Source organism: Prionailurus viverrinus, chromosome E1, assembly GCF_022837055.1.
Source record: "Prionailurus viverrinus isolate Anna chromosome E1, UM_Priviv_1.0, whole genome shotgun sequence".
Taxonomy (NCBI): Eukaryota; Metazoa; Chordata; class Mammalia; order Carnivora; family Felidae; genus Prionailurus; species Prionailurus viverrinus.
The window spans coordinates 47849963-47861679 of record NC_062574.1 but is presented as its reverse complement, the minus strand read 5'-3'; the positions used below and the strand labels follow the sequence as shown (position 1 = coordinate 47861679).

The window sequence follows — 11717 nt, the reverse complement described above, 5'->3', positions numbered from 1 at the left end:
GGTGCCCAGGGCCTCCTGGCCCAAGGCCCAACAGCAGTAGTCGCAGAAATGGGGGCCAGATGCCTGGTACACAGTGGTGAGAAGTTCAGGAGCATGGTAGGGGTTGTGTGCAGGTGTCGGCCCCACCCGCATAGCGCAGGAATGAGTAGCCAGTTCAGGGAAGACAGATGCTTGAGGTGCACGTGCACACATCACTTGGGTGATGACGGGTTTATTTCACGCTCTGCTTTCACGGCTATCAGAAGGGAGAACTCAGGGTGGCCCGGGATCCGCCGGGCTTCGGAGAAGGGTTGACCTCCTCCTTTCTCCAGAGACGCTGTCACGGCCCTTCCCCTGGGTGCGCAGCCCCGGGCCCTGAGCTGTCACAGCCTGGGCTGCCCGCCATGGGGCACGGCCTTGCCGGGAGCTGGGTCAGACTTGCACGTCGCCCACATCCAGAGCCCGATGAAGAAAAACTGGCTGCACACTACACCCACCACATACACCAGGAAGAAGACGTGGTCAGCAGCCTCGGCCTGGCTCCTTCTCGACCCCTTCACTCTGGGGGCTCCTGGTGGGGGGAGATGCAGGAAAAGGCGGTGTTTTTCGGGGCTCGCCCAACATGCCGGCTCAGAGCAGAAGAGTGAGCCCTGGGGGCCGTCCGCCTGTATCTGTGCCTTCCTTAGATTTACAGCTAATGAATATTGGGGTCTGGCCCATTCCAGGCCATCTTGAGCTGCAGAAACACCCTCATAGACAAGCTCCTAGAGGCATAGGGCTATCTCCGGGAGTTTGAAGTCACCTGGGCCCTTACGGAAGCTACCTGGCTCCCTGCTCCAGACCCGCGTCTTCTAAGGACGGACACGGTGGAGCCCAGGGACCGTGGAGCTAGCAGAGTGAATGCGCGGAGCCGCCAGCCTAGTGACCCCCTCCTCAGCCCTGGGTGTGGGGCCTCCCGGCCCTGCCCTGTCACACCCACTCCTACCCTTATTCCTCCCTCTACCCCGTTCCAGGAAGGGGCTCCTGCCCACCTTCAGGATTTGGCTCTGAGTCCCCGTGACTGTGACCGTGCTGCTCCGCTCTAGGGGTCGGGCTGGGGCCGCTCTTGGCCCTGAGGTCGCCCCGGGCCAGCAGCGCGGCCAGCAGCACGGTCTCCATGGTGCTGGCAAAAAGCAGCAGCAGCAGCACAGTGAAGTAGTAAACTGGGGGCAGGAGGGCGGGGTGGGCAGGTCAAGGCCAGGCCTGCACCTCTGCGCCCAGGGAGCTGAGCAGAGGCCCGCCGCAGCCCAGGGCCCGGGGGAGGGGCGCGGGACTTACTGAGCAGTGGGTTGCAGGAGGAGGAGCTGGGCAGGGCCTGCACCAGGGAGGAGTGGAAGACCAGGTAGCCCAGCAGCAGGGTCACCTTGTAGGCAATGCGCTCGGTGGCCTGGAGGGGCAGTAGCCCCCCGCACATGTCAGCCAACAGCAGGGCCTCCCCGGGTACCAGCAGAGCTATGATGGCCTTCAGCGCTGTGTTCTGCAGGCGCAGCTGGTAGGAAGGAAGTTGGGGCTTTGGGGGGGAGGAGGGGGTGTATAGGGGGGCCTGGGCACTTGCACGGTGACACCATGGCCTCTGACTGCACGCACGATGCCCCCATCAGCCCTCTGTCGGCCGCGCCGCGACTCACCGTCACCTGGAAGCAGGGCACCAGCTGCTGGGGTGGGACTTGGGTTTTCAGATCCCAAACTGCGTATTCCCTCTTGACGCTCACAATCTCGTTCACCGCGTGCGCCCGGAACTCCAGCTCCAGGGCTGGAAGGGGGGAGGGTGAGAGTGGCCAAGTAGGAAGGAGGTACCCCTGTCCCTGAATCTCTCTCGGGAGTAAAGGTGCAGGGACTAGCTGGAGTCGGGGGGCGGGGGGGGGGGGTGAGGCAAGGGGTGGGGTTTCTGGGCCAAGCTGGATGTCACCCTTGGGTCCGTGGGGTATTTTACTGGGTGGCTACGCCTTTGGAATGCTTCCAGGAATAAGGCTGCAGCAACCTAGGTCTCCAGGCTCCATCACAGTGGCCCAGACACTGCGGTTTGGCCCTGGCCGTTGAGGGCAGCTGCACTGGGGTAGCTGAGGGGAGACTAAAGGGGGCTGCAGCCAGAGCAGGGGAGAGCTGGGAGGTGGGCTGCCACTTGGGAGGTACAGGCGAGAAGCATGCTCTGTTCTAGGATCTCTTCAGCTCCCCTAGACTGGTGTGAGCACAGGCCGGCTGCCCCCCGTGTCTGTGTCGTGTGGATGTTGGCAGAAGGCCAGAGGCTCCCCTCCCCCCTCCCCCCAGCTCCTGTCCCGTCAGCACCAGTGTTGCCGAGAGCGTAGAAGCTGAGGTTGCAGTCACTCTGGTCCCTGGGGAAGTGGAGGAGCTCAAAATCACAGTTGGTCTCGGTGGTGAGGGTCAAGTACAGGTCAACGTGGCCGTCGGGGTCCACTCGGGCCCTTGGGCTCTGATCCTGCCAGTCCACCCAGAGCCTGTTGGGCACGGGGAAGACACACAGCCAGAGGCTCAGCCCCTTCTCAGAAGGGGGACGTGGGGGAGACCCCAGCATAGCCCAGCTGCCCTCTGCTGCCATCTGGATTCCAGAAGGGTGAGGGGGACGTGGGGCAGTGAGGTGCACCTGTGGCCTGGCAGAGCCACCAGGAGGGGGATAGTCCCTAAGGAGGGCTTCCTGGCACAAGAACTCCCACCTCACTTACGCCTCCTGGATGGTGAGTCCTGGAGTCCAGAGTGAGTCCCAGGGCAGTGTGACTGCACGCCGTGGGCGCACACTCGCGTTCCAGGCCAGGCGAGTGTCCAGCCAGGACTGGGGACACAAAGAAGCCACTAAGGCTCCCGCTCCCATAGATACACAGGCCCCCGGGCAGTTTGATGAAGGCTGGTACTCCTGAGCTGGACGAAGAGACGGTCCTCCCATCCCACCTTCCCAGCCCCTGGGCGCTCACCAGCCGAAGCAGCAGCATGGAGGACACTGTGTACCGCAGGATGTCCTGAGGAAGTGGCAGGGCAGTGTGTCACCTGGGGCTGGGCGCTATGGGACAAAAGAAGGCAAGAGACCCCACCCATCGCCCCGCTGGGCACCCAGCACCTGCTCCCTCCGTGGCCTGAGGACACTTACCACGTTAAACACGTTGGACACAAACACCCGCACGTCCACAAGCAGGGGCGCGCTCCCGTTGTTCGGAATCTGGATGGTTTCCTGAACCTCCTGGGGCCAGTTGAGGTCGGAGTAGGATGGCCAGGCTGAAGAACGGAGGTGGAGGTCATTTGGGTGGGTGCCCTGGGGTTCAAATCCCAAAGCTTAAACGACTTTACTCTCTCCACCTACCAACTGCCGGTGTTCTAAAGTCCCGCCCCTGGACCGAGGGCCCGGCGGTGGCGCTGAGCCTGAGGAAGGCCACATGGAGCAGGAGCTGCAGGGCCATCTTCAGTGGCTGCATGGAAGGCTGGATGGAGCCACGGGATCTAAACTGCTGCCTCTATTTCAGTTGCTTTGCTGGGGGACTGGGCAGTCAGGCAGGCAGCTGCTCTGTGCAAGGACTCTGGGGCCTTGGAGTCAGCACCCTCCCACCCCCAACCCGGGGTTCCGCAAACACCTGAAGACAAAGCACAGGATCCAGCCCCACCCATCCTGCACCTGCCTCGGCTTCCCTGCCCCGCTCCATTTCCATCACCTAGAATCAGCTGTCCCCTTCAGAGATAGCCAAGGGGAGTGGGCAAGCACAGATTCCCCCTCCCGCCTTCCCCCTTGACCTAGTCCTTCCAATCCGGGCAGACGCCACGGGTCTTCCCTGCCTTTTTGCAAGCGGGCGCCTGGCTGGTTAAGTATTCGAGCCTTTGCCAAAGTGCCCTGCAATTCACACCATGAGATACGTACATCCGTGGGAGTTTTCTTGCCTCTCCTCAAACACTGAACCGGTTCCGTGTAAAAAGCCTCGAAAGGCTCAAGAACTCCAAGAGAGGGGCAAACCCTGGGCAGGTAGAGGTTAGATTCCCCAGCAAAGCCCTGTGGCAGTCCCGCTCCAGCATGCAATTCTCAGCCTGCCCCAGCCCAGCAGTGCCTTAGAACTGCTCCTGGGTACCCTGGAGCACGGCGGGTGAGGGTCGCCTTCCCTGGCCCAGAAGAAATACCTAGCTGCTGGAGACTTGACCCCAGACAGAAGGAAACCCCAAGGCTGAAAGTAGACACTGATCAGTCTGCGGACACTGGGAAGGAGCCCCAGAAGGCTGGGAGCAGGGAGGGACCTCCCCCGCCCCCGCCACACACACACACACACACACACACACACACACACACTTGCTGGCTTAGGAGCGTTACTAGGAACACAGTGTCTGCGCTCGCTCATCGACCAACTTATCTCGCCAGCTTAAACGCTCTGCCTGCCTTTGTCGCACGCCTAGGTGGCTGCTGGTTGGCGGATCTATATATACTTGGCGCCTCAGGTTGGCCATGCGCGGAGAGCCTTGGTCCTCCTGTGCTTCCCGGCTTCAGTTAGGGATTTCCATGCTGACTTTTAACTCGGCTGCCTCTGGTGCCTTTGCCACTCTCTTTCCCTGTGGTTCATTAAAGCACGTTGCACCCATCCATCCACAGCTCCCCTGTGAAGTCCCAGAGGCTTCCAACCCGGAGCCTCGTAACCATGAGATGTGTGGAGACACAGCGCAACACCGCATGTGAAAAGGTTTGCGTATTTTATTAACAGATTTAATTCCCTCCCCTAACCACCACTCCCTCCCCCTCCCCCCCCCCCACCCCCAACCTCTGACTCCAATCCTTTAACACCAAAGCATACTCAATAAGTGCCCTCAGGTCGCATTCACTGCCGGGATGCCGTTGGGGGCATCTTGGTCCCGCCAGGATGGCCCGGGTACCAGGTTCAAGGCCGGGGGACTGCTGAGAGGTGCCAGCACAGGGGAGGAGGGCCCGGCAGCCTCGCTCACGTGCGTCCCCTCGGTGGACTCACGCTCTAGGACGCTGCTGCGGTGGGTCCCCTGTGCGGCGATGCACACGCGGCCCGAGGCTCTACGTGGGGCACGGCGCAGCAGACCTGCGCAGATCTTGCGGAAGCCCTTGCGGAAGTGCTTGGAGACGAGCGCGTAGACGATGGGGTTGACACAGGAGTTGGCATAGGAGACCAGGTGCGAGAGGATGCGCAGCGCGTAGGTGGCAGGTGTAAGCGGGAAGCGGCCGAACCACACGCAGAGGATGAGCGCGTGGTGAGGCATCCAACAGAGGCAGAAGAGCACAGCCACGATGATGATCATGCGCGTCACCTTGCGCTTGGCGCGCCGGGCGCTCGAACCGGCGGCCACCGGGTCGACCGTTCGCCACAGGTAGCGCAGGGTGCGCGCGTAGGTCAGGCCGAGCACCAGCACGGGAAGCAGGTAGCTGAAGACAAAGGTGCAGAGGTCCATGGCGCGGCGACGAGGCGCGCTCCACGCCGGGTGGCACACAGTCAGGTTGGCCAACTTCGACTGGCGGTAGTAACTCAGGTAGGGCCCGGAGAAGAGCAGCGACAGCCCCCAGATGAGCCCGATGGCAGCCAGCGCGTTGCGAGGCGTGCGCAGCTCTCGGGAGTGCAGCGGGTAGCGGATGGCCAGATACCTGTGCGTCAGGCCCGGAAGAGAGAGGGTGAATAGGTGAATTCGCGGGGGTGGGGGTGGAGGTGGGGGTGGGGGTGGAGGGGGTGGGGAAGGGGGCAGGGTCAGACCTTTAAACCTTGACCTCACCTTCTCTCAAAGAAGGTCCCTAGCGCACGGTCGCACCGCACCGGCCAGAGCATCCCAGACACTCTCAGCTGCCTGGAGATGCGGGGCGGGACCGGCAGCAGGAAAGTGCGTGTAGGTCACTCATCTGGTCTTCCCGGGACTATAACCACCGTCAGAGTCCACCAGGGAGGGCACCCCAAGGTTTAACCGGCTTTGGGGTTCCGGAAGGCTGTCATTACCCAAGAGTGCCTGTGCCCAGAGAGGTAGGACCCAGGTGCCTTGAGGCTCTAGCGGACAGCCTGGAGGCACCGCGAGGTACCTGGAGGGAATTCCTTAGAGAAGCCGACGCTCTATGGGTCCCACCAGAGCTCTCAGAACCGGAATCGACACACTCCGCGCTCAGTGGAAGTGGGAGCTATATGGGGGAGGTGGCCTCACCTCCCTGCCTGTCCAGGGGAGGTCGGGAGGACGTGAGGGTAGAGGGACCTGGAGAAATCATGGAGTCAGACCCAGATTTCCTCCCCAGGAACCATCCAGGTGGCCAGTGGAGAGGAGGGAGACCCTCCGCCGCCCTCTTCTCTCTGCCTTTGACCCTGGGCCTGGAGGTGTGTGTGTGTGTGTGTGTGTGTGTGTGTGTGTGGTGGGAGGGTGTCTAGGGACCCTCCGGTGTGCCAGCTTCAACTTTGGCCTGGGCCCTTTGGAAGGACTCAAATGCCTCAGTCCGGACTAGAGTCGACTGCGCCCAGCAAACTGTGGATTCGAGGCTAGCGAGGTGGAGGTGCCTGAGTTTGACTCCAGGAAACAGACCATTGGTTCCACGCACACGATTACTGGATGGGCCACTCTGAACAAGTCACTTCTGAACTCGATCTCATCTGTAGATTGGGCACGGTAATCCCTCCCATCCCAACTTCACAGGGGCACTGAGCTCAAAAGAGACACGGGAAAACGCTCTGTGTCAGAAAACGCTGCGCTCTCCAGTGCCGGTGGCGCTGGAGAGCTGAGGACGCACCTAAGGGGACACCGCCGTCCCCCATTCTTATTCCCCTTTTTCCTTCTCCACATTAGTTTGTCTTTCACTCTCTACCGGTCCCTTTGCCTTCTTAGTGTCCTTGTCTACTCTCCGTGTGTCCCTCCTAGAGTCCCGCTCCCTTCTGTGGCCCCCACCTGGGTGTCTGACCCTCCCCCCCCTGGGGGGGGGCCCGCCAGGATGCTCGCTCACCTGTCCAGGGAGACAGCGGCCAGCGTGAAGCTGCTGGCGTACATGGTGAGGAAGATGAGGAAATGCACGGCCTTGCAGAGCAGCGAGCCGAACACCCAGCCGTCCAGGGTGTAGATGGTGGCCTGGAAAGGCACGCAGCACACGATGAAGCACAGGTCGGCCACGCCCAGGTTGAGGATGAACAGGTTGGTGGTGCTGACCGCCTGGCCGCCGCGCAGCAGCACGGCCAGCACCAGCGCGTTGCCCACGGTGCCCACCAAGAAGATGAGCACGAACAACATGGGCACGATAACCGCCTCGGGCTGCCAGCTGTCCCTGCCATTCGCCTCACTGGCGTCCTCGGCCCGCGGGCCACCCGAGCCATTCATGGCGTCCCCGACCCCGAGGCTGCCAGGGCTCCTGCCGCCGTCTGAGTTCTGGCGAGCGCGCAGCTCCCGCGGCTCCAGCCGCTGCAGGCGAGTCGCCGGAGCTGCGGGCGGAGTGAGCCTCGCCTGGCTGGGGCGGGGAGGTGGGGGTGCGCTGGGGTCAGGGGGAGGAGCGAGCAGCCCGAGGGGTGGGTTGAGCCCCGCGCTGGGGGGGAAGGGCTCTCGGGTGGCCCACCCCGGGGACAGGGGCCGCTGGTGCCTGCTCCCCCGTCGGCGCGCTCCAGCACCCAGCCGGCCGGTGTCGCGCCGAGAGAGGAACTGACCTCCCGGCCGTGCGCGGGAGTGGTGGGGGGACCGGCCCCTGGGGCCTGCGGGCGCGCCGTGGGGCCGGGAGCGCGCACCTGGGACCACGCATACCTCGCCCTGCAGTCTCGCCGGCGCTCCAGGCCTCCCGGGTCTGGCTGGGGACGTCCTCGGGGGCCCCTAAGGGGTGGGTAGGAGGTGACAAGAGGCGGAGGTGGGCGGAGGGGACTCGGCTTTCCCCATCCGGTTAGGGGGAACGGCACTGCCGCCCCCCCTTCTGTGTGTCAGTTTCTGTCCTTGGCGCTGTGCCTCAGTTTCTTCAGCTGTAACATGGGATCATAGTCCCTTCCGGGAGGGCTCTGGTGAGCATGGAATGAGATGTGTGAACTGAAGCCCGTTCGTTGAATCTCAGTGAATCAAATTCCTCTCTGTCTCCTTGCCCCAGTCAGATATCCAAAAAGGGAAAACATGAAGGAAATACTAAACAGCAGAGTCCCATGCACCAGGAGCATTTTCCTACAAGGCCAGGAGGGTGTTTAGGTTGCAATAAAACTTAATATTTGTTTCTAATTTTGACACATTAGGCATCAAGCGCTGGTGATGCAGAATCATGACTGTTTCTATAGAATTCCCCACCTCCCCTCTCCCGGTTCACTGGGTCTGAAATTCACCACCCTCTGCCACTGTCGCTTGGTTTCTGCTTCATCTTTCCCTGCCCTGTTCATGGGGTCCCAGTCTGGAACATTCTTTTTCCTCTCCACTCCCCCCCCCCCCCCCCCCAGGATCTCAGCCCCCAAAGCCCTACTCCTACACCTTTGGGCAGGGAAACGTTATCCAGACCCTTGCCCTGCCTGCCTACTCATGGAATAGGAAGATACTAACAGTTCATGTTTATGAGATGCTTGCCATTCGGTTTTTCAGTATGAATTTTTTTTAAGTCTATTTATTTATTTTGAGAGAACGTGCGCCCACAGGTGCACGCACCCTTGAGCCGGGGGTGGTCAGAGAGAGAGAGGGAGAGAAAGAGAATCCCAAGCAGGCTCTGCACTGTCAGCACAGAGCCTGATGCGGGGCTCGAACTCATGAACCATGATATCGTGACCTGAGCCAAAGTCAGATGCTTAACCAACTGAATCCCCCAGGTGCCCCTTCAGTAACAGGTCATTTTTTTCCTGCAGGAAAAGTAGGTCAGGGTAAGGGAACTGGGAGTACCATAGTGGTAGAGGTGGCTTGCTTTGAAATGGGGGGGGGGGGGCGGGCAGACCTCATTAGGAAGGTGACATTTAGACAAACACTTGAAGGAGGTGAGGGAGCTAGAGTAGCAGATATCTGGGGGAAGAGCATTCCAGAGACAGCAGTCAGTGCAAAGGTCCCAAAGCAGGAGTGTGCCTGTATCCCTAAATAAGGAGGCTGCTACGGCTTGAGTTGATAAACAAGGAGACTGACAGGAGAGGAGGTGACAGGTAGGGCTTTTTTGGTTGCAAGGAACGAGCCTTCCAGTCTGAGCAGAACGAGGGGCCACTGCAGACTTCCGGCTAGCTAGAGGATTAATATCATCCGACTTACTTTTTAAAAAGAACTTTATTGAAATATAATCCTCATGTCATGCCATTTGCCCACTTAAAGTTTGCATTTGGTTTTTAATATATTCACAGTTTTGCAGCCATCACCACAATCAATTTTAGAACGTTCTCCAAAGAAATCCCTGCTCTTTAGCCATCAACCTCCAATCTCCACCCCCACCTCAGCCCTAGGCAGCCAGTTACAGATTTGTCTCTATAGATTTGCCTTTTCTGAACATTAATGTGTGTGTGTATATATACATACATATATATACATGTATATATATTATAGTTTTACTTTTAAATGTAACTTATTTTTATTTATTTTTTAAGGTTTATTTATTTGTTTAATCTCTAACCCTAACCCTAAATTTAATCTCTGCATCCAATGTGGGGCTCAAACCCATGACCCCAAGATCAAGAATCACATGCTCTGCTGACTGAGCATGTCACAGTTTTGCAGCCATCACCACAATCAGTTTTAGAATGTTCTCCAAAGAAATTCCTGCTCCTTAGCCATCAACCTCCAATCTCCACCCCCACCTCAGCTGTAGGCAGCCAGTTACAACTCCTGACTAGGCCGGGCACCCCTGGACATTTCATATAAATGGAATCACACAGTATGTGGTCCTTTGTGTGACTTTATTCACTTAGCATAATAGTTTAAAGATGCATCTGCATTGTAGCATGTATCAGTGCTTCATTGCTTTTTTAGGGCCAAATAATATTCCATTGTATGGTCCTATCAATTCTCTCTACCCATTCATTTGTCGACGGACATTTAGGAGACATATTTTTTAATTTTTTAAATTTTTTCATATTTTTTAAAGTTTATTTACTTATCTTGCAGGGGAGGGGCAGAGATGGAGAGAGAGAAAATCCCAAGCAGGCTCTGAGCTGCCAGCGTGGAGCCTGACTTGGGGCCTGATCCCACAAACCATGAGACCTCGAACTGAGCCAAAATCAAGCGTTGGACGCTTAACATAGTGAGTCACCCAGGCACCCCAGGAGACTTTCTTAAAAGATTTTATTTCATTTTCTAGTATTCTCTACATCTAATGCGGGGCTTGTACCCACAACTTGATATCAAGAGTCACATGCTCCACTGACTGAGCCAGCCAGATGCCCTGAGACTTATTTTTTTTAAGATTTATGTTTAATTGTGGTAAAATGCACAAAACATACAATTTGCCTTCTTAGACACTTTAAAGTATACGATTCAGTAGTATTAAGTAAATGCACAAGTAAATTGTTGTGCAACCAATCTCCAGGACTTTTTAATCCTGCAGAATCAAACCTCTGCATCTATTAAACAATAATCCCCCATTTTTCCTTCCCCTCCCCCCCCCCCCCAGCAACCACCAGTGTACTTTCTATGAATTTGACTACACTAAATACCCCATATAAGTGGAATCATATAATACTAGTCTTTTTTGGACTGGCTTACTTAGCACAATTATTTTCAAGCTTCACCCATGCTGTAGCATGTGGCTTAATACTATTCCATTGTATGGGTGTACCATTTTTAGTTTATTCCTGAGGGCCGCTGGGTTCCTTCTCCCTGTTGAGTTTTTGTGAATAATGCCGCTATGAACATGAATGTACAAATATCTCTTGGAGACCTTGCTTGTAATTCTTTTGAATATATACCCAGAAGTGGGATTGCCAGATCATATGGGAATTCTTTAATTTTCCAAAAAACAGTCATACTGTTTTACACCACTTTACGTTGGCATCAAAAGGGCACCAGGGTCCTGATTTCTCCATATCTTTGCTAATACACGTTATTTTTTTTTTAGAAACTAGTAACCATCCAAAATAAATAAATAAAAATAGTAATCATCCTAATGGGTGTGAGGTGATAGTTCATTGTGGCTTTGATTTGCATTTCCCTAACGATTAGTGACACTGAGTAGAGACTTACTTTAAATTGCTTCATTTTATCTTCATAAAAACCGTCCTAATTGGTTATCTCCATTTCACAGGGGAGGGAAAAGATTTAGAGGGAGACTAAGTTATTTGCCCAACATCTTCCGACCAGGAATGGGGGAGACAGGGTCTGAGACGTAGGACTCAGACCCCAAAGCCCACAATGCCATACTGCAGAGCAAAGGTGCAGTGTCCCTCGCCCCAACACTTCTTCCTCCTGAACTGCTTGAATTGCTCGCTCCAAAGACCAGAGACACAGGTCCCCTGCAGTCTAAGTTCCTACACCTGGTGGCCGCTTGCTGACCCCCTGACCCCACCAGCGCCATGGCATTCTCAGGGTCGGCCCCAGAGGAAAGCGTAGAGGCGGTTCCCTCACAGGGAGAGTGCTTCATTCGGGTAGAGTGGGAACCCCCTCTCTCGAGTATCCAGGGAGGTGGACAGCCCGAAATCCAGTCCTTAGCTAACCGCTCCCTCCCTCCGTGCTTGAGAAGTGAGCCCGATGCCCCGTGCAGGGAGGCAGGAGCGGGGACTTGAGGGCGGGGGTCCATCTCCCGATTCTCAGCCTTAGGTGGAGGAGGGGAGGAGGGTTTGCTCCGAAAAGATCTCAAAGCCTCTAGCCTCCCTAGC

General features: G+C 57.1%; 2 protein-coding genes across 3 annotated transcripts; both read right to left on the bottom strand.

Moving 5' to 3' along the window:
• Positions 1–362: 362 nt before the first annotated feature.
• ZACN (zinc activated ion channel) lies at positions 363–3619 on the bottom strand. The gene is made up of 9 exons (XM_047833895.1): positions 3329–3619; positions 3119–3243; positions 2946–2990; positions 2700–2806; positions 2305–2474; positions 1647–1771; positions 1297–1507; positions 1011–1181; positions 363–550 (listed from the first exon to the last, which is right to left on the bottom strand). Exons 1-9 carry the CDS (start codon positions 3438–3440, stop codon positions 363–365), a joined length of 1254 nt encoding a protein of 417 aa, XP_047689851.1. The 5' UTR covers positions 3441–3619.
• Positions 3620–4524: 905 nt separating this feature from the next.
• GALR2 (galanin receptor 2) lies at positions 4525–7419 on the bottom strand. Of its 2 annotated transcripts, XM_047833115.1 has the most exons (3): positions 6932–7419; positions 4794–5605; positions 4525–4554 (listed from the first exon to the last, which is right to left on the bottom strand). In XM_047833115.1, exons 1-2 carry the CDS (start codon positions 7297–7299, stop codon positions 4807–4809), a joined length of 1167 nt encoding a protein of 388 aa, XP_047689071.1. In that variant the 5' UTR covers positions 7300–7419; the 3' UTR covers positions 4525–4554; positions 4794–4806. The 2 variants fall into 2 exon arrangements, with proteins under 2 accessions (XP_047689071.1, XP_047689070.1); XM_047833114.1 differs by lacking the exon at positions 4525–4554 and having other exon boundaries at positions 4773–5605.
• Between the last annotated feature and the right edge of the window lie 4298 nt (positions 7420–11717).